General features: G+C 51.2%; 1 protein-coding gene across 3 annotated transcripts in view; it reads right to left on the reverse strand.

The window, feature by feature from the left end:
- Positions 1-20,733, reverse strand: part of LOC129006860 (cadherin-23-like) — a 335,691-nt gene that overhangs the window by 155,339 nt on the left and 159,619 nt on the right. For all 3 annotated transcript variants that reach the window (XM_054437076.2, XM_054437077.1, XM_054437078.2), the window contains exons 7-8: positions 9,241-9,435; positions 5,264-5,392 (exon numbers count right to left, since the gene is read on the reverse strand). In XM_054437076.2, coding sequence (XP_054293051.1) covers positions 5,264-5,392; positions 9,241-9,435 — 324 coding nt within the window. The remainder of the gene's footprint in view (positions 1-5,263; positions 5,393-9,240; positions 9,436-20,733) is intronic.

Raw genomic sequence — 20,733 nt, forward strand, 5'->3', positions numbered from 1 at the left:
CAGGCCTGTGCGGAGGAGACCTGGCGACCAAACTGCCCTCAGTCCTCAGAGCCCGTGCTCGGCTCCTGCATGGGGCTGCCCAGAGGCCTCCTGGGCGGGCAGGGCTCTGGAGGCCAGTCGGTTCTCCAGGACAGGAGGACAATGGGGACTCTTCCCGCAAGAGTCATACCCGAGCTTCCACGAAGCAAGCTCTGACAGGCTCCTGGCAAAGTTTGGGGTTTCATCTTTTTTTGGGTAAATAAATCCACTTTTAATAAAACCCTGAGCTTTTAATACAAGTGCAGCCAGAAAGACTGGAAATGTTATGAGAAGGAATTAACAGGGAGGAATGGGGGCTCCTGGGAGCCCACAGCTCTTGTTTCAGAGGCTCAGTGATTATATTTTCAATATACTGAAATTTATTTCCAAAGACGGGAGATGGAGAAGTGCGGCTGTGCTCGGCCGGGAGCCGACCCTGCTCCCAAGGGCACGCTGCCTGCTGTGCTTCTCCGGGGAGCCAGTCCAGCTGGGGTGTGCGCCAGGGTGCGACCTGCCAAGGGCTTCTGCCCTGCACAGGAATCCACATTTCAGGGAGTAGGAAGGCTCCGAGAGAGAGGCTACAGTGTGCAGGCCTGCAGGGGCCCCGCTGTTTGTGATGGGAGGAGCAGAAAAGCACCACAAGGTGGTTAAGGGTCTGATTCTGCTGCCAGACTGCATGCGCTCGAATCCTTTGAGTAAGTTACTTATAACCTCTTACTGCCTTGTTTTCCCCATCTACAAAATGGGTAAAAATCACAATCCCCACTCCTCAGCGGCCGATAAACGTGAAACACTCAGAAGAGCACCTGGCACATGGTGAATGCTATAAACGTGATTGTTACTATTTATTTGGGCTTGGAATCGCTGTGTGCATCTGATGACAACTCAGGGGCCTCTTTCCAGAAAATGCACATCCACGTGGGTTTTTCCCAAGAATTTCAGCAAATTCAGACTCCCCAACACCCCATATTAATCATCTCTACCTAGAGGCAAGCGGCTTTCTGTGCATTGTGAGGACAGCTAGCAGCCTCCAGGGCAGAACTGGCACTAGTGGAGCGCCTACGATGTGCCACTGTGTGGGGCCCCCAGCAAGGTTCCCCCTCTCTCTTTTGTCACATGGGGGTATGTGTGAGCAAACTGAGGCTCAGAGTGCTCAGGGATTTGCTGAGGGTCACAAGGTGCAGTGGGGGTGGGGTGGAGGGAGGCGGGGGTGACTGGGGAATGGAGGGCAGTCTGGGGTGGGCCTGGGGGACCCCTTTGCTCTCTGGAGGAGGCAAGGGCTCAGGGCTCTGCAACCAGTGGGTGTGCCAAGGTGAGGAGGGGGTGAGGTGTGAGAGGCAGCCCCAGCCTCTGAGGCACGCGCAGTGGGGACACAGTTGAGAGAAGCTGGACTTCTCTTTCCTCTGTGGCTTGTCCCCTTCCAAAGATGCCCTCGTCAGGAAAGCTGTGGACACAGGAGCCCAGCTGGGCTGTGCCTGGCCTCAGGGGCCCATGTCCTCCTCCTGCTCAGCAAGCTCAGCTGGGACACCCCCTACCCCATTTCCATGACGGGATTAAGGACTTGAAAGGTGAACATGCAGCTTGCTTTGGGAGTAGGAGGCGTCCTTGGGGGGAGCAGGCTGGTGGGGGCTGAAGGGGACTTCCGATGAGAGCTGCCACAGCAGATTCCGAGGTAGCAAATCCTATTTCTCAGTCCTTAATTCCAGTCAATTCCAGTCGAAGGGCTGATAGGTATCGGCTGGCAGTAATTTGTGCAGTTTATCCGCTCTTTTCACCTTCTATCGGCCCTTCACTGACGGGCAGGCCGACATGCTGCTGCTCGAGTGAGGAAATTAAAATCTGATGCAATAATCCCAAATAAGAAGGATTTTATTAGGTAATATATACACTTTAGATGAGGCATGCTAACCTGATACGCTGATAGGGGGAGGCATACATGCTGTGAGCCGCAGATAAAGAGGGGGAGTTGGGGAGAGTGGGGAAAGGTCCGGTGGGGGCCCCAGGGCAGCAGAGGCAAGGCTTGAAATGGAGGTGCTGGGGTCCTCTGGCCTGGGAGGCAGAACAGGCCAGGGTGCATCTCAGCCTGGGCCCGGCCTGGGAATTGCTGCGTTAATTCAGGGTTCTACACTGTAAAGGGACATGGAGGGCCCAGATCAAGGTATAGAAACCAATTAGCAGCCGGGAAGGATCAGGCTGGGAGTGCAGGGGAATCGGCCTGCAGGAGAGAGGCTCTGCAAGAGGTGAGGGAACCTGAGAACTCCTCAAGTGTGGAGGCTGGAGGAAGGGCAGAGATGTGTGGACAGGGAGGCAGATTCTGTGGGCACCAGGGGAGCCAGGCCAGGCTGGAGGGTCTGAAACCCTCAATGCACTGCCTTTTCTGACTCCCCCAGCCCAGCCATAAGCCAAGCTATGGGGCTCAAACTTGCACCACCCAGATTGGGGGTCTAGAAGCTCCCTGGGCATGGGCCTTAGTGCCCTTGTGGAGACAAAGGAACAATACTGGTGAGGCAAAGAGACATCAAGATCCCTGCACCTGAGAGAGGAGAATCACAGCATATGCCAAGAAATGGAGCATCAGGAGACTGGGAGCTAAGGAGGGCAAGGGTCTGGTTTGCTGAGACTGAGGAGTTGCCCTAGCAGGGGCCTGTGGGATCACCTGTAGAGCAGAGGGCATGGCTTAGCATGGGGCCTGCACATGGGACCAGCCGCATCAATGTCTGATGGGTGCATAAAAGGATAAAGTGTAGACTGAATGGATGGACAGCTCAGAAATCTGCAGAGATCTGAAATAAAAGCATGCAAACTTAGCATTGCACAAAATACTAAAAAAGATACTAGAAAAAGACAACCTAGGGGTCTCAGGGGACGCTCACACCAAGAACACACCTCTTGCCAACTACAACGACTCTGAAAGGAAGCTGAAGCTGGGAGCCCCAACCCAGCCTAGCTACTGTAATTGACTGACCAGACTACTGCCCAGCGTGGTTTAATGTCAACTAATTGGCAGCACTTGCTGTGTGTTTTATGTGCATTATCTCCAACCATTAAAACCCTAAGGAGAGGGAGGCACTACTGCAGGCACAATTATCCCCCTTTCCCAGTGAGGAGCTGGTCAGGAGGCCGTGTGATTCAGCCAAAGTGAGTACGGCAGTGCAGGACTCCTCTGAGCTCTTCTGGCTGCCCGGCCACCGCCATGTTCTGTACTTCAATCTAGTTGGCCTTGGGCATCTTCTCTGCACTTAGCTCTGGGCATGATGCCCTGGAGACCCAAAGGAAGGCTGAGATCATGTCCCAGAGACTCGAGTACCTTGATTACTGGGGGCTCAGAAGTAACCCACATACATAGGTAACATTACAGGCGAGACTATAATTAAGCAGAAAATTATGCAGCATAGAGAGAGTTAATTCTACCAGGGTTGAGGGAGAGGAATTGCTATCTCTGGGACAGGTAGGAAAGAAGCCAGGGAAAAAATTATAAGAAAGGTAGAGAGTGAGCTGGGAACAAATGGGTGGGTGGACTTTGTGCTGGCGACAAGAGCAGGCACAGGGGTGGAGAGGGTGCAGGATGGTGAGTACGCTGGTCTGCCCAGGGTGAGGGTGCCTGTTCATTTGTCCATTCCATTACCATCTCCTGAGCACACACTGTGTGCTATGCCCACAGCAGACCCTGTCCCTGCTGAACTGCACGCTTCCAGTCCTTCAGGGGAGCAGAGGTGGGGCAAATTGTTCAAGAGTGCTGAGCACTCAGGAGATGTCCAGGGGCCATGGGCAGATTGTGGGTCCTGCCTCATCTGAAAACAGCACGTCATGGCTGACCTGATGCTGAGAAGGTATCGGCCTGGCAAAGTTGGGCTAGGGGCAGAGAGAAAGGGGGCTAGGAAAGTCATGGGAAATGGGCTGGGCTGGGCTGTGCCGAGAAGAGACAGCCTTCAGTCTCAAAAGCAGGGGCTCCCACTGCCCACAGAATGCTAAGAAAGAGAAGGCTGGGGAATTGGGGGCATTGATCTGCCCCCCTCTACCCTCAAAGCAGCTTCAAACACTCAACAGTAGCAGGCCGGAAATGATCCTGCTTCTTAGAGCCACCCTCCACACGTGTCCCAAGAAGGAAGTGGCCGAATGCCAGCCCCACACACCAGGAGACTGGGGCCTCATGCCGTGAAGGGAGGCCAGTGGCCAGGGCAGCCATGGTCTCCAAATGAGGGGTCAGGCCCAGGAGCACAGCCTGCACCCCAGTCAAGGGAAGCTCGCCTGTCACACTCAATTCTGTGAGCCTGTGCAGGGGTGCGGGTGGGGCCCTGAACACTCACGAGCCTCAGGTGGGTGCCCCAGTTTGCTCCCAAAGCTGCCTTCCTCTAAGCATACTGAGTTCCCTCAAAAGAAGGGGCTCATTTTTCTTTGCCCAAACGCTGTTCCCTAAGCTGATGACCAGGGATTGTGACTGCCTAGGGGAGGCATATTTTTCTAATTTTTCCACCCACAGCCGGTGTTGCATTCAAGTTTGCACAGACGCACGAATGGTTATGAGGCTAGAGATGGCTGCCGTTGCCCGTCTGGCCCACAGCTGAGCAAAGCTGCTCCATCCACAGCCTTGCAGAGTGGGCCAAGGCATGTTTTGTCCTCTAAGACACCCATGGGTAGCCAATCTACAGGCTGGTGACCTATGACCTTGAAACACACCAGAAAAATCAGGAGCCTTTCTTGGAAACCTGGACTTAAGAAATCCAAAGACTGGGCATTAGGGAGGGCAGAAGGAGCTGCAAACTCGCAGGGAAGAGCTGGGGCCAAGAGGGCACTTGAAGAAGGGCAGCTGCCACCCTCTCTGGCAGTGCTCATCAGCAGAGAGGGACAGACTGACACGGCAGGGACACAGCCACAGCTGAGCCAGACTGATGTTCTGTGCAGCCAGACTGAGTCCAGATCCATTCTCCAGCGCAGGCTGAATTTTGCACAGGATCCCCATCCCTCCATGTAAGTCTGTCTGAATGGCTCCCCATTACTTGCCCTGGAAGCCTTTGTTCTTTGCCACACAGAGCTCCTGGGGTAGAGTGAGAGGGTGAGGAGATGGGCGTGGTATGAAGAGTGGCTGGGGTTTCACTGTGCCAGAACACTCATCACTGCCACGCACAGGGACAGCGGAGGAGCCAAGGAGGAGCCCAGCCCACTAACAGGGCCCATCCCTAACAGGAGCTCAGAAGGAAGTCCCTCTGAGAAGGGACTTCTGAGAAGGAAGGGCCAGCAGTCTTACCGGAGGAGAATGCTCATAGATGTTGGTGCTGTAAGGCAGGTTGATGAAGATGGGGTCCATGTCCTGGACGTCTGTGATGATGATGGCCAAGTTGGCCAGGGTGGACAGAGGCCTGGTCTTGTCTTGATCCTTAGAGAGCGGAGAGAACACACAGCCTTAGGTTGAGTGATGGTGGGGACACTCACACACATATGTACACATACACACAGACCTGCACCGTGCAGCACATAAGTGCAAACACATGCACACGCACACACACACCCATGCTCTTGCACTCCAGCAGGGAAGGGCTTAGTAAAAGGAAGCTTAAGAATTCTAAGAAGCCCTGGTGATTTCTGAGCTGTACAGGAAAACACAAACAGCATCCCCAAGGTCCAGACGAAGGCAGCTTATCCAGTGTTACAAAGCAGGGCTGGGGTACAGCTAGACCTCCAGTCCCTAGCAGCCCAGGCCTGACTTCCTTGGACATCTGGTGGTGGGATGACCAGCTTGGAGTAGATACGGTGCTGCCCTCAGCTCCTTTGCTGAGTTCAGCTGGAGGCCACCACCCCTCTCTGTGCCCACTTCCTGCCCCCACTCATCCCGGGGCAGCAGGGGATTAACAAAGATGGGGACTCCTTGGAAGAAAGGCCACAGAGGGGATTACTCTGGCACCTCCGTCCCTGCATTCATGAGTCCCTTGCTTTGGGCTGGGGATTTACGGGTTCAGTGACTTTTCCCAATCCAACCAGCAGGGGGAGCTCCAGGGTCTGTGACATTTAGGGGACTCCGAGAAAGACTCCTGAGAGGTCACACAGGCCATCTCCCTGCAGCCAGGTAAGCAATATTTAAACCGTCAGTTGGGAATTTCATTGTATAAAACCTCACCAATGCATCTGTAGTCCCAGCTGCTCAGGAGGCTGAGGTGGGGCAATCATTTGAGCCCAGGAGTTCGAGGCTGTTGTGCACCAAGATTGCACCTGTGAATAGCCACTGCACTCCAGCCTGGACAACATAGCGAGACCCCCATCTCAAAAAAAATTTTTTTTAATGCTTGGCAAGAAAGAAAACTCCAAATCTGTCTTCTATTGTTTAAGTAGCCTGCTGCAACTGAATAACAATAGCCAGCAATAATAGTAACTGCAGTGCTTTGTACAGATGATGTGGCAGCCACTCTACCAGGCACTTCACTCGCATCTGTAGTTATGATGGGCCCGTTATTCAGATGAGTTAACAGAGACTCAGAGAGGCTGAGTAACTTGCCCACAGTCACACAACTTCTAAGTGTGTAGCCAGAACTCAAACTCAGATCCTTTCACATAAAAATTTGCCACTAACAGTTTTGCCTTGGGGCTCTAACATCAGTTTGGTCTCTTAATTTGCTGAGTAACCTCCAATGAGTTCTTTTTCCCCCTGGGAATCTGATGTCCTTTTCTGCGAGATGAAGGGGCTCAAGTGAATGACTTCTAAGGCCCCTCGGGCTCGAACATTCTCTGAGCTAAGATTTGAGGAGCGACTGTCCCCAGGTTAGATCTCCCTTGGTTTGTCTGGGATGACTTGAATGATGCAAGGCATTCCTGGAATTCCAAGAAGCCTGGTGCCTCCTCCTGGCCTGCAGAGATGGAGCTGCAGTGCCTAGGAGAAGGGAGGGCTGGTTGTCTTTAGGAATCCTCAGGGACAGCCAATGAGGGGTGGGAGGGCCTTCAGGGATGGGAGTGGGTGCTGCAAGGGAGAGGAAGGTCTGGAAGCAGGAGGTGAGCAGAGAGGCTCTCGGTAGGCAGTCTCCCAGGCTCCAGGACTGGGGCCCACACCGCAGGCTTGGGCATTGCCCATGGGGAGAGCTCCCAGCCAGGGACCTGAATGACCACCAGGCACCCAGGGCTAGAGTGGGGAAGCTCAAAACAAGTCCCCTGACCTCTTGGACCGGGGATGCCAGTGGCTCTGATTTGCCATAACCAGGCTTTTGCAGGCAGCTGGCTTTTGTCTAGCCTGGCACACGCCCTCTCTGTCCCATACCTGTGGCTGCAGTCCTGTTCATGCCACAAATGGCCCTGCCCAGCCCACTCTGGACTCTGTGGTGGGGAAAGGGGAGGGATCCTGCCAGGCTGCCAGCTGTAACTCTGGGGCCCATGGCCCTCAGCAGCTTGTTCCCAGAGGATGCCTCAATTTCCCCATCCTGGTACCAGCTCAGTGGTAGCTGGGAACTCACACTGTTGCCTGCAATGCCAGGCCGAGAATCTCCTTTCTTGGGGAAGTGCTCAGCAGCCAAGGGCACAGCACCAGCCCCGAGAAGGACTCCGTGTCAGCTCCTCCAGAAGCAAGGGGGAAGCCATCTAGAGAGGGACTTCTAGGGCCCCTCCTGTTCTGCTGCTTCCAAGCCTGATCACTGGGAGAGTAACAGCAATTTAACTGTATTCATCATCCCAGCTTGAGCCTAGGCCTCTTGATAGGCCCCGCCACTCAGATTCTTGCCTGTGCCCAGCTCTCGTCTATTCCCCACGGTCCAAAGCCATTTTTATGGTGGATGGAAATTATCCCACAGCGGGCAAGCATCTGCGTGTTTCTGGGCCCTGGTGTGTGCAAACAGTGTGGTGGAGGGGCAGCACATGTGTGGGTGCCGGGCTGCATGGAAGGTGCAGGCGAATCTGCACAAAAAGCAAATCCTGGGCTTGCACGTCCCCTTGACCTCCGAGGTCAGTTTTACAAACAGCAGCACACAGCTCCTCCCAGGCAACTAACACTTAACCAGGGGAGAAGGAAAGAATGTGAGTGTCACCTGCAGTGACCTCCCCACAGCCACTGGGCCAGGGGCAAACAAGAAGTTCGCATTTCCTGGGTCTTGAGGCCTCTCTCTGCATCTTGGCCAAGTCTGGGGGCACCTCATCTTTCAAAACTGGATTCTCGACCCAGTCCAGATCCACAGCCTTGGATCTAGAGCCTGTGACCTGCCAAGGAGAGCCCCCAGCGCTGCCGGCAGCCCCCTCGACAGCTATGTGGGTCAGGAGTGGATGCTGAGCGTCAGGCAGATGGGACCTGGAGGGTCGAGAGGGACTCTCGTGTTTTTTTGCTCTTGGCATAAGCTTTGTCAACAGAATCTAAGGGACAACAGGCCAGCTTATGGCCCTGCTGCCAGCTGATGGCTCCAGCTATGCCCTGAGGCAGCAGCTGGGAGCAGGGAGAGGGGGCGGGTAGGGGGAGGACCCTATTTAGAGTGTGGCTTGCCTGTTCCCCAGGATCTCCCAAACAGCTGGCACAAAGGGCATGCTGCGATGTTCTTGAGACCTGGAGATGTCTAGCCATGGGGAATGGTGGTCAGGGTACTGGACAGAGAGGTGGACAACCTGGTTTGGGTTCTTGCTCCACTGCTACTCATGGGCCGTGTGACTCTCAACAGAGTCAGCCATCAGCTGGGATAATTACCCTCTCCTGCCTTCTGCCCTTGACTCACTTGTCTTGGAATTCCCAGAGGCCAGCAATGTGCTTGGCACAGAGGGATGATGTGGAATGTCACCACTCTGCGGAGTAGAGCCAGGATGCCTGAACTCCCTTGGGCCCTGCATGTTGGATGGTGTCAGGACACAGCTGGATGAACACCTCTGTCCTGTGTCCCAGAGAGCAAGAGGTGCTCTGCACTAAGAATGTCTCAAGGAGGTTACCCGAGCAGGCTATGGAGTCAGGCTCCTGGGTGACCATGGAAAGTCACTGAATTGCTCCTGTGCCTCAGTTTTCTCATCTGCAAAATGGGCATCTTAACAATACTTATGACATAGGGCTGCTTGAGGTTTAAAGTCTCTTCAAGTGCTCAGCACGGTGCCAGGGACACAGCACAAAGCCTCAGTAATGCCAGCCTCATTTCTATCATGACTGTTGCCACTATAATTATTATAGATCCTCGAGTGTGTGCCACTGGGTCAATGTCCCATTGGAATGCCCCATCACTCTCTTCCAGGGTGGGAAGAGGCAGCTGGGACGGCCGGGGCCCCAGCGTGGAGACTCACTGTGGCGTTGACCGTGAGCTGGTAGGCCTGTGTGGTCTCGTAGTCTAGCTCCTGGATCACTGTGACGATACCGCGGGCGCTGTCAATGGCGAAGAATTGGGAGGGGGGCTGGAAGGAGTAGAGGACGCTGCCGCCTGCCCCCAAGTCGGGGTCTGTGGCATTCACGATGAAGATGGGCGTCCCCACTGGTGTATTCTGGGGATGAGAGCAAAGCAAGTACAAGGGTGAGCCAGCGCGGAGCAGCTGCACCATCAGGGCTGAGTCCCCCAAAGCCCGTTCTCTACATCCCTCAGCCAACCAGACCCGAGGCCTTGTCATTTTCATTCTAGGAGGGGCCCCAAAATTTAAAATGCAGTATCTTTTTTGTTCTTGTTCTTCATTTTTTGATGGCCTCCTGGTGGCTGTAAAGAGCACCACTTCCAAAGATGATTTGCTTAACCTAGAGTTCTGGATGAGGGGTCTTACGGTCCCCAAACCTGTTTCTTGGTGGTTTCGCTTCCTCTGTCAAATGCTCCTTGGTTGCCCAAGCTGCAGGCTTCCTTTTTGGGGACCAGCCTCAAGCCTCCCTCCTGGCAGCCCTTCACAGACAGACCATGCACTTAACACAGGGGTGCTCTTTACGGGGCCCCTGGTCAGGCTGGAAAGGGCCTCCAGAGAACAATGCCATGGGGCTGCTGAGGGTTCTTCCTGGGTTTGTGGATTTGCCCCCATCAGCAGACAAGTGTCAACCTGAATGGGCAGGCTCATGTCCTGCCTGTTCCAACCACTCTGTCCACTGGGGACAGGAGGCAGATGCAGGGCGCCCCTCTCCTCCTCACCATCCATGACTCCCCAGTGCCCTTTGCATAGAACACAGGCCCTTGTGGTCCATTCCTGTCTCCCCCTTCACATTTTATTTCCTGGAAGCATGGAGCTATTTGTACTTCTTGAACCTAGCAGGCTCCCTCACACCTCGGGCTGTCTGAATGTGCTTTTCCTTTGCTAGGTTTGCCCATCCTAATTCAGCTGCTTGGAAGATGCTCATTCCCTCCAAAACAGAATCAAGTCTGCAAGGGGGCAAAGCAGACAAGTGCCAGAGTTTCAGGGATGGACAGACCATTTGTTGGAATCCCAGCCTTGCTGTGTGTCTTTGGGTTAATTACACAATCTCTCTGATGCTTAATCCCTTCACTGTACACTGAAGCTAATCACATCTCATAGAGTTAGTGTGAAGTATACGTAAGCTCATGAGTGTAAACATTCCAGCACATAAGTGCTGAGAAGACAGTAGTTGCGATTTTAATTTCTGGAAACCTAGAGGGGCACAGACAAGGGCACCTTCAAGAGTGGGGCAGGGAGGTGTCAAGAAGCACTGATATTAACAGTATCATCCAGGGCATTCCCTGTCTACCCACTCGCCTGGCCCCATGATCCACCCAGTTCTGCCTTTCCCCAATCCCCGGGCTCTCAATGGATTGCATCTCCAGGCTCTCTTGCTGGCTGGCTTCCAGTTGGATTCCGCCAATGGGAAGTTCTGGTAGGAGCTCCCAGAGCAGGAAGAGAAAGAGTTTGGGGTCTTACTTCCTCTACCCCCTCCAGCTCTACCCCAGCAGGCTCTCCTCCCTGGCCCCAACTCTCAGTGGGCTCTGATAATGCTATTTTCCTCTCCTTTCCCTTCAGCCCTAGGGGTAGAACTTTCCCCTATTGCTAAGCCCTGGGTACCTTAGCATCCCTTATGTCCACCACCCCTCCCCAACCTTAAGGAGATCTTTCTGAGGTTCTCAGCTAACCCACAGTTCTCTGTCCTGCCCTCTCTCTAGATCACACAGAAGTGCCAGAGCCAGCCCCGTGAATCCAGAACGAAACACTTCATGGGGGCCCATGGTTCCTGCCACAAGAAAGGAGGGCCACATTCTGATTTCAGAGCTGCCAGCCCCCTGTGTGAAAGTCTGCTTTTGTACTTCATATGTATTTATATCTAGCCATGAATAATATAAGATACTGTTTTGTGGGTATTTGTAAATAAATGGTTTTCATATACAATAGATCACTCTGAAGCTTGCTTTTTAATTCAGCGTTATGCTTTTATGTTTATTTGATTCAGTAATCAAAAATCTTCCAACAAAGAAAAGTACAGGACTCAACAGCTTCACTGGTGAATTCTACCAATTATTTAACAACAACAACAACAACAACAACAGAAAACAGGGTGGCCAGCCCTCACTTCAGAGCACTCGGCCAGTCTACTTAAACCACTCTGTATGAAGCTGGCGCCCAGAGCAGAGGGACAGCTCCCGTGAGATGTCAGCTCTCCAGCTCCCTGCCTCAGGGAGGCGAGGACATTTGACTGTCCATACCGCATGGTCCTGAGGGGAAGCCTCTCTGATCCTTCTGCATCTGATCAGAGGATTTAAGAGCAAGATTCAGGAAATGGTGGAAAACGGGAAAAAGAAGTGATGGTCTCCACGTCTGACCTTCTTGGATTATGTTTCATGCCCTATGGTGAAAACCCATTTAATTTCTGCATAACTTAGAGAAGGTTTTAAATGGGCCTGGCAAGGAGCCATTCATATACTTAGAAGGGACAAACTGTTGGAGAGAAAAGAATGCTGACTTCCTGCATTTCAGGTCCTGGGCACCATGCTCTATCAGGGAATTAGATGCGGGGAAGGAGGGGCGCTCATCAGAACATACATTGGGGGCTTGTCCGAGCACCCAGCTGCTGTTCCATGGAAATGCACGGACGTGCACGCAGATCTGCAGACTCAATGCAAGCAGATTTGCTTTATGGGGCCAGGTGCATCTGGGTTTCCAGGTAGGCTACAGGGAGTAACACTTGGTGGCTCAGAGCATGAATTCTGAGTTAGACTCCCTAACTTTGAGTCTGGAACTTTCCCCTGGGAGATTGCAGACATCTCATTGTTAAACCTCTTTTTGGCCTCAGTTTCCTCGTCTGTAAAATGGAGTTATTAGCAGCTCCTACCCAGGAGTTCGAGACCAGGCTGGCCAACATGGTGAAACCCCGTCTCTGCTAAAAATACAAAAATTAGCTGGGCATGGTGGTGCGCGCCTGTAATCCCAGCTACTGGGGAGGCTGAGGCAGGAGAACGGCTTGAACCCAGGAGGTGGAGGTTGCAGTGAGCCAAGATCATGCTACTGCACTCCAGCCTGGGTGACAGAGCAAGACTCCATCTCAAAAAAAAAAAAAAAAAAAAAAAAGAAAAAGAAAAAAGGAAAAAAAAGTATTATAAGAGATAAGACATGAAAAAAAGAGAGTCTCCTTGGGCCAGACACACAGCAACATTGAGCAATACTTGATAAATGGTTATTGCACTTATTACTGTAGTAATAAAATATCATTACAGGCAGGGTGAGATGAGCCCCACATAAAGGGGGAAGTATTAGAAATAGTGTAAACAGTTAATGAATCTCTTCACCATGAACTTGGGACAAATGGGCACCTTAAAATTCAGAAAGAGAACATCTCTGCTGATTGGATCCTGGCTGCTGAAGACAAGATGAGGACGGAAGAGCCCCAGAAGACCTTCCACAATGGGCCTGAGAGCCTGTGAGGGGAGGGGTGGGATCTGAGGCAGGGGTGAGGGGGGCACCTGGGGGCCTGGGAGGCTCCTAAATGAGGAAGCAGTCCTGACCATACACCACCCTGGATGGCTGGAATGCAGGAGCTGGAAGAAACCTTGGGGTCATCCAGTCCAGCCTCCCCATTTCCTAGGGTGGACTACAGATGTGAAAATGAGCCCAGAGAGGGGACTTGCCTTGCTCCAGGCCTCATAAGTGGATCATGGCAGAGTCCAAGAGTGGAAATCGGGTGCCTTGACTCATACAGAGTGCTCTTTCCACCCCACCCAAAGAGATGCCAACCGCTGCCTCCCCGCTCACCCTCCTTCCAAGAACAGCTGCTCCTCATGACCACAGCTCTGCTCTAGGTGATGGGTCTAGGCACTCATGTTTGTTCCAAGTGACTTCAGACCCAGGCCATGCCAATCACGTGGGGCCTGAGAAATTAAATCAATTTTCTCTAAGAATCTGAAAGAAAGATCTTGTTATCTGGCTGGAGTGGGCACCATGACAGGCCAAAAGCCACACAAAAGCCACAGTTACAGGGTGGCAGAGATGCCACGGGCAGTCAGAGGAAGCCCACCTGCAGTGAGCAGAGCAAAGCACAGTACACGAGAAAAAATGGAGATGAGGGCCTCCAAAAGCCTCCCACCCTGGCCATCCCAGGCCCCGCTGACTGTCTCCTGCCCATGACTGCGGTGCTGGGACCCGCCTGTGCCGTCCTTTCTATGGGCACTCCACTTGCTCACGCTGGGTCTCAGCTCCTTGCTCCTGCCCCCAGAACATGCCCAGCCACGGGCAGGGCCTCCTCATTTCCATGGCTCTGCCCCAGGCTCACCCAGACCCTCTGCTGATGGGACTCTACCTCTTTAGCGCCCACAGCAAGCAAAGTGCCAGGCCACCACTCCTGGACTGCTAATGAGGGCACAGTGCCTGCCACCTGAGGCTGGAGGTTACAATGGGGAGAAGAATCAAGGAGCCTGGGTAAATGCTGGCTCCCTCTTCTTTTTAACTGTCTCCAGACACTCCTATTAACGTGCAAATCCAGGTTGCAGGCAATCATCAGCATGCACGTGGGGAGGTGGCCGGATGGGCAAGGGATGGCTTGATATGGACTTCACACAGTCAGCCAGGACAGGCTTTGAAGAGAGAGGCTCAGCAGGGCCAGACTTTGCCATCTGAGGACAAGGAGAATGAGTGGAAGGTGTCGCTCTGGTGTCTGGGGGTGGGGCTCGGGGTGTCTGGGGTGGGGCTCGGGGTGTCTGGGGTTGGGGCTGCACGGGCTGGAGTTGTAGAAGCAGCACCAAGAGGCCTGTTTCAGCTGGGTGTTGGGCCCCTCCTTTCCAGGGCAGCTTCTCCCCACACCTCCATTGTGGACACTGGCCCTGGGTCCACCTTCTTGCTGGAAGGGAGCAGCCGTGGTCTTTGGAAGAAAGACCCCATGGGACATGATCACTTCTGCTTCTGAGGGAGGCCTCTTGACCCACTTCTCTGCCCCATCCCTGCTTCCCTCCTCCTCTCCCTCATGGTACCCCCCTGCCCAGTCCCACCTACTCCCTTACGTTTTCTGGGCCATTTCAATGGAAGTCTCCCCAAATGTACACCCATGCCTTCAGGGGACCAGGGAGCATGTCTAGGCATTATCCCCTTCAAAATTCTTGCACCTGCCAGGTTTTCTCTCTCGCCAAGTGACCCACGCCATGCAGGTCACAGGCAGGGCAGGTCTTGCCTCTTCCAGTTCCCATTTAAGCTCCATATCACTTCTGATGGACCTGCTGTAAATGGGCCACCCTGTGCAATTCAGAGACAAATAAATCTTTTTGCTACTCCTGGGGTGACAAGGGAATAGACTCTGCGAAAGTTCTGCCGTGCAAAGGATCTTGTTCGTTAATAATAATGATAAATAGCTCACTTCTCACATGCAGTGTGAGTTACATTACACTCCAGGCCTCTCCAGAGGTGGCTCGGGTGCTCACTGCAACAGGGTGAGGGAGGGTGTGCAGCGAGGGAGAAAAGGCCAGAGGGAGACGGGCAGAGAGGCAGGAAGGAGGAACCAGACAGAGAGAGCACTAAAGAAAGGGAGGCAGGGAGCAGGGGCAAGGAGAAGGAAGAGCACAGGAACACAGAGGAAAATGCGGTGAGAACAGTGAGAGGGGCAGGACTGAGGGCCAGAGTGAAAACGGGATAAAGTGGAAAGATAATTTGCAAGAGAAAAGGGAGGAAAGGAAACTTGGGGAGAAAGGAACTAACTGAAACAGGAAAAAAAAGAGACATTCTAGAGGAAAACTTATGAACAGAGGAAAAGATGTACAAAAATTAAGCAGCAAGAGAAAGAAAGATAGGAGAGAGAGAGAAAAGAAGGATGCCACACCCTCTCACCTTTGGGGCGCATCTGCTCCCTTCACCCCCTTTAAGATTTATGCTGTACCCTTGACCAAACTTTGGCAAAAAGCCCTACCATTTCCACCATAGGTGCCATCTCTAAAGGCGTTATTAATATTTATGGAATGCTTGCTAGATGCTGCTACGGTCTTTAATATCTTATTACAGAGCCTGTTATAAAATGCATTAGTAATAAATTCCTGACAGATGGAGTCCTGACAAGGTGCAGGCTTCTCGGTAGACCAGAGCTGGTAACAGCCTCCTGTGCTGCTCAGAGGCTGGGCAGCTGTCTGCTGGGGCTGGGGTGGGGAGGGGAGAGGGGCTAGTGGGATTCCACCCTCCCGTCCTCTGCCCTCAGTTGCATTTTTACACACCTCCGCTCCCTGCTTCCTTTTCCCAGATGGGGAAAATGGAAGGTCAGAGAAATGAAGCCACTTGTCCAAGGTCACACAGATTGTAAGTGGTGGAATCAGGATTCAAAGTCGGGTCACCTTTCTGTGCCCAGACCTCAGGATTCCAGAGATAAGGGTGGAGAGTGGGCTCAGGGCCCCTCCTCAAGTGGGACTTCCTGGTCTGGAAGGGCTGGGGATGAGGGTGGCAGCTGAAGAGGCCTCTAGGTAAGAGAACAGAGGATTGGTGGGGAGCTTTAGCCAAAAAAGAGCTTCGGAAGGAAGGAGGGTACTTCAAAATTGCACACTTTCACTGAGAATAAAAAAATGGGCTCCCATTGGAACAAGAAGAATTCAAGTCAGAGGCAAGGAACTTTCTGAACATGGGCTCCTGGAGCAGAGGAGAAACACCTGCACTTCGGTTTCTGTTGGACGCTAAAGCAGGCGCCTCTCCTACTGGGATGCTTTGGGAGGATGTCACTTCCAAATGTGGGGGTTTGTGGCATTCCAGCTTATGGGGGAGCAGTGATGGAGGAGAAATGGGGTCTATGGGAGAGGTGGGCTACGTTTCTTTCTCAAATAGGCAAGAAGGCATTGAGCGCAGGAGGACAAGGTCCACACAGAGCACAGTACAGGGGAGAGAAGCAGGAGGGGCAAGTGCCCACAGGGCATCAACACATATCTCAGGGAGCCCCATTCTGGTCAGGGAGGGGCACGTGTGTGCATAAACCCATGTGTACCTGTACTCCAGCATCTCTTTCTGGAGGAATCAGGGAGCGATAATTTGACGACATCTCTTCTTTCTACCAGTATCTGCTCTCTTGGGTGAAATGTACTGGATCTAAAAAGTGCCAGGTATGCTCTGAAAGCCGGGGTGGGCTGCCAGCTCTGTGGGCTGGGCCCTAAGTCGCTCACACCCTGACATGGCTTGAGGACATCTCTCTGGGCCTAGGCTGGTCTCCCCAGCTATTCTGGTCTCCTCCAGAGCCAGTTCAGCACCCTCCCATCTCCAAGTCCCTCCTCAGAGTCCCTCCTTCGCAGCTTCCAGCTGTGTACTGGCTTTTTGGAATCCCTGGAAGACACTCATCAAAGTGCTTACCGAATGGCCCTCCTGACCTGCTGCAGCCATACGAGACCTCCCCCTCTTTCCCAGTTCCCACTCTTCACCCTCCTCTTCCTTTTTGCTATTTGCCTTGGACACCTCTTTAGTCCTGGCACTGTCACTTGTGCATAGAAGGCATTCAATAAATGTTTTAAAAGAATCAGGATTTTGTGGTAAACATGGCAGATTGAACACATCCATTTATTTCTGTTTTTGTCCCAGCCCCTCACCAAAATGACAATAAAGGAATTAAAAATGCATACATCCACAAGGGCAAAAAGAACAGGAGAGGTGACAACAGCAGATGAGAGATGTCAACAAAATTCTGGAAACTGGAAACAGACGGGCCAGTTATAACTGCCTTAGGAGACGGGTGAGCTGAAGCTCAGGCCTGCGTCTCAGAACACTGGAAAAGCTCAGGACCCGGAGACACCAGGTGATGATGAGTGGGAGGGAATGGGGTGGGGCTGAACAGGTTTAAAAAGAGTGGTTAGACTCCCAGATCCCTTCCCCAACTCTTGCAGAAAATGTGACATTTACTTTCTAGAGGGTCTGAGTTAGTTGGGCTCTGGACTTATGGATGGAAGCTGAACCAGGCACTGAAAACAGGGAGGTTAGGAGGAAATCTGTACCTTCCCCACCAATCCCATCCCTCGTCAGGTCTCTTTAGCCATTCAGCCTCCTGAAGGCTCCAGGCAGTAAAAAGGAAAACTGGTGCAAAAGAAAACACGAACATTGACATGTTGCAGATCCCTCAAAAGAACAGCCAGGTCCTCCTCCAATCATCCCATAATGGAGCCACTGGCTAACAAGCAGTCCCAACCATGCCCTGCTCCACACATACACAGCAAGCTTCCAGGCAGCTACACGTGAACTCACTTGTATATATGAAGAGACAACTAAGGATCACTAAACATTTGAGAAGAGCCTCTAACGTGAAAGACAGAGTGGGAAAAAACAGTAAAAAGGAACAACAACAATAAGCATCTTTAATATCCTCAGAGAGACAAGATACAATATCTTTGGAAAAAGAATATTCCAAGAAGAAAAAAGGCCCAGTAGAAATTTAAAAACTCAAGAGAAGAGTTGGAAGATAAAGAAATTTCCCCAAAAGTAGAAACAAATTCAAAGGGATGAAATGGGAGAGAAAAGTAAGAAAATTAGAGGAGCAGTTCAGAAGATCCAACATTCCAACTAATAGGAATTCCAGAGGAAAAAAAAATACAGGCCAGGCATGGTGGCTCATGCCTGTAATCCCAGCACTTTGGGAGGCCAAGGCAGGTGACTCACCTGAGGTCAGGAGTTCGAGACCAGCCTGGCCAACATGGCGAAACCCCCGTCTCTACTAAAAATACAAAAAATTAGCTGGTCATGGTAGTGGGTGCCCATAATCCCAGCTACTCGGGAGGCTGAGGCAGGAGAAACGCTTGAACCCAGGATGCAGACGTTGCAGTGAGCCAAGACCACATCATTACACACCAGCCTGGGTGACAGAGTGAGACTCTGTCTCAAAAATAAATAAATAAATAAATAAATAAATAAATAAAATTAAAAAAACAAAAACAAAAACAGAGTAAGTGAAGAGGAAGAAATCATCCAAAAGTAACGTAAGAAAATCTCCCAGATCTGAAGGACATGTTTCCAGATTGAAAGAGACCAGTATGTGTTCAGAAGAAAGACTCATACTGAGGCATAAAACCATGAAGTTTCAAAAACATTGATTATTTTTAAAAAATCCTGAGACTTTCAGAGAGAAAACAAAAGGTCATATACAAAGGATCAAGAGTCAAAGTGGCACCAAAGTTCATAACAGTGACACTATAGGCTGAAACACTAAGGAAGAAAATAAGCTCACATTATAAAGAACACTTTCTGGAATTTCCATTCCAGAATTCTATACATAGCCAAACTATCAACAAACAAAAGCATAGCATGAACACATTGTTCAGACGAAGTGAAAAAAAATTCCCATGAACACTTTTTTCTGAAAATTACTGAAGAGTGTTCTTCAAGAAACTGTAAACCAAGAAACAGGAAAATATGACATTCATGAAAAGGGATCCAATAGAGGAGAAAGATAACAGATTTCTCAGAGTGACCCTCTTTTCCTCCCCAATACCCACCCCACATCAAGCCTCCAGAACACCACACAAGTCAGAGCACAGCTGGTCCAGGTTGAAACAGGAGGGTGGACACTCCAGGGAGAATGTTGTTAAGAAAAATGAAAATCAAATTTTAAAAACTCAATATACTTTGAATATGCTGAGAGGCTCCCTACATCAAGCATTAAGGAACACTAAGAAACAAACAAAAAAAGAAGTGATTATTAATTCTAGGGAAAATAAAAGAGGAAATATAATTACAGTATCTTATGTGGCTCAGCTGTGAATAACATTCACATAATCATAATACTGTGTACACTAAATGCTGTTTTAGCTAAAAAGAGAAATATAATTATGTTTGGAGGATGGATAGTGAATGTTAAGAGAAGGGTGTTTATGTAGGGTGTATATATGTTAAGAGTAGGACATAGTGAAAGTTATGAGTAGGATGTTTGTGTAGGGTGTATGTATGTTAAGAGTAGGGTGTAGTGAATGTTAAGAGTAGGGTGCATGCTCCAGTGTGTGTGTATAGCAAAGATAAGGTAGAAGATGGTGTAAAAGTGAAATTCTCATCCTTCATAGGTGGAAATCAATAGATAATATTCAAAACTAAAACAATGTATAAGCATGTGATTTAGAAATAAGAAAGTAAATATCAGAAATTGAATGAGGTTCTCTCAGGGTGGGAAGCAGGAGTGGTAAAGAATGAATCAGGGTCTGCTGTTTTTATTATAAGCTGAGCTGTATTATTTGACTTTTAAATTCACACGTATATTACTTTGATAAAGGTTAATATCAAAATTAAAAACAGTTTTTCCCTATGGCTGCACCACCGAGTGGCCTCCTCCCTTTCTTTTCTTTTCTTTTTTTTTTTTTTTTGAGACCGAGTCTCGCTCTGTCACCCAGACTGGACTGCAATGGCACGAACCTCCGCCTCCCGGGTTCAAGCAATTCTCCTGCCTCAGCCTCCCCAGTAGCTGGGATTACAGGCTTGTGTCACCATGATCAGATAATTTTTGTATTTTTAGTAGAGACAGGGTTTTACCATGTTGGCCAGGCTGGTCTTGAACTCCTGACCTCAAGTAATATGCCCGCCTCGGCCTCCCAAAGTGCTGGGATTACAGGCGTGAGCCATGGTGCCCAGCTGCCTCCTCCCTTTCAACTCTGCCCCCTGCAATGGATCCTGAAAGTCCCTGCCTTAAAACACTCATCCAGCATCTCATTTTCCCCCAAATCACCATCATCTGCTCCAAGATAAAGTCTCCCAGGCCTTGACCATCATGATAGTCTCAACAAACTTTCTCTCTTTAAACTCTTCTTTCACTACTGCTCCACTGAGGTCCTCGATTTCAGTTCGGCTATTCTACGTGCCAGCCCCAAAGTGTGGTCCCCTTCCAGGCCTGTGCTCATGGTGCCTCTGTCTTTTCGACCTGTCTTCCTTTGGATATTTCCCCTAGAGAGCAGAGGTCAGACGTCCCCACCCAATGACTGACACTCCCTCCCTTCTTAGAAGAGGCTGCTGGCTCCACCCAGGTTTCTAGCACACATGCCTGGGCCTGGGGCAAGACACCCTCTCCCTTACCCCATGCACACATGCTGGACATGCAGGGCTAGATGGAGTCTCATCAGAGGGACATCTGGGGCCTCTCTCCCTTCTTCTCAGGAGCTTGACTTTCAAGGCCAAGTGTGAAACCCAAGAATGAAATGGCCCCAGCTCCTTCCTATTCAGAGACTAAGGAGCTCCAAGGCAAGTTTCCTTACCCTTGACTCCAACTGAGTGAGCTTCCCGTAGAATGAATGACAGTAGAATTTGGAGATCCCCCAGTGCCACCTGCCATCACTGACAACATTCCAGGGCCGTCCCTGCACCTGCCTCCTCCAGGCTCCCCCTGCACCCTCTCACTTGCAGACCAGCAGGAGCAGAGGGAGAGAGCACGTGGCAGCAGAGGGTACCATGCAT

The sequence above is a fragment of the Pongo pygmaeus genome, chromosome 8 (assembly GCF_028885625.2).
Source record: "Pongo pygmaeus isolate AG05252 chromosome 8, NHGRI_mPonPyg2-v2.0_pri, whole genome shotgun sequence".
NCBI classification, from domain to species: domain Eukaryota; kingdom Metazoa; phylum Chordata; class Mammalia; order Primates; family Hominidae; genus Pongo; species Pongo pygmaeus.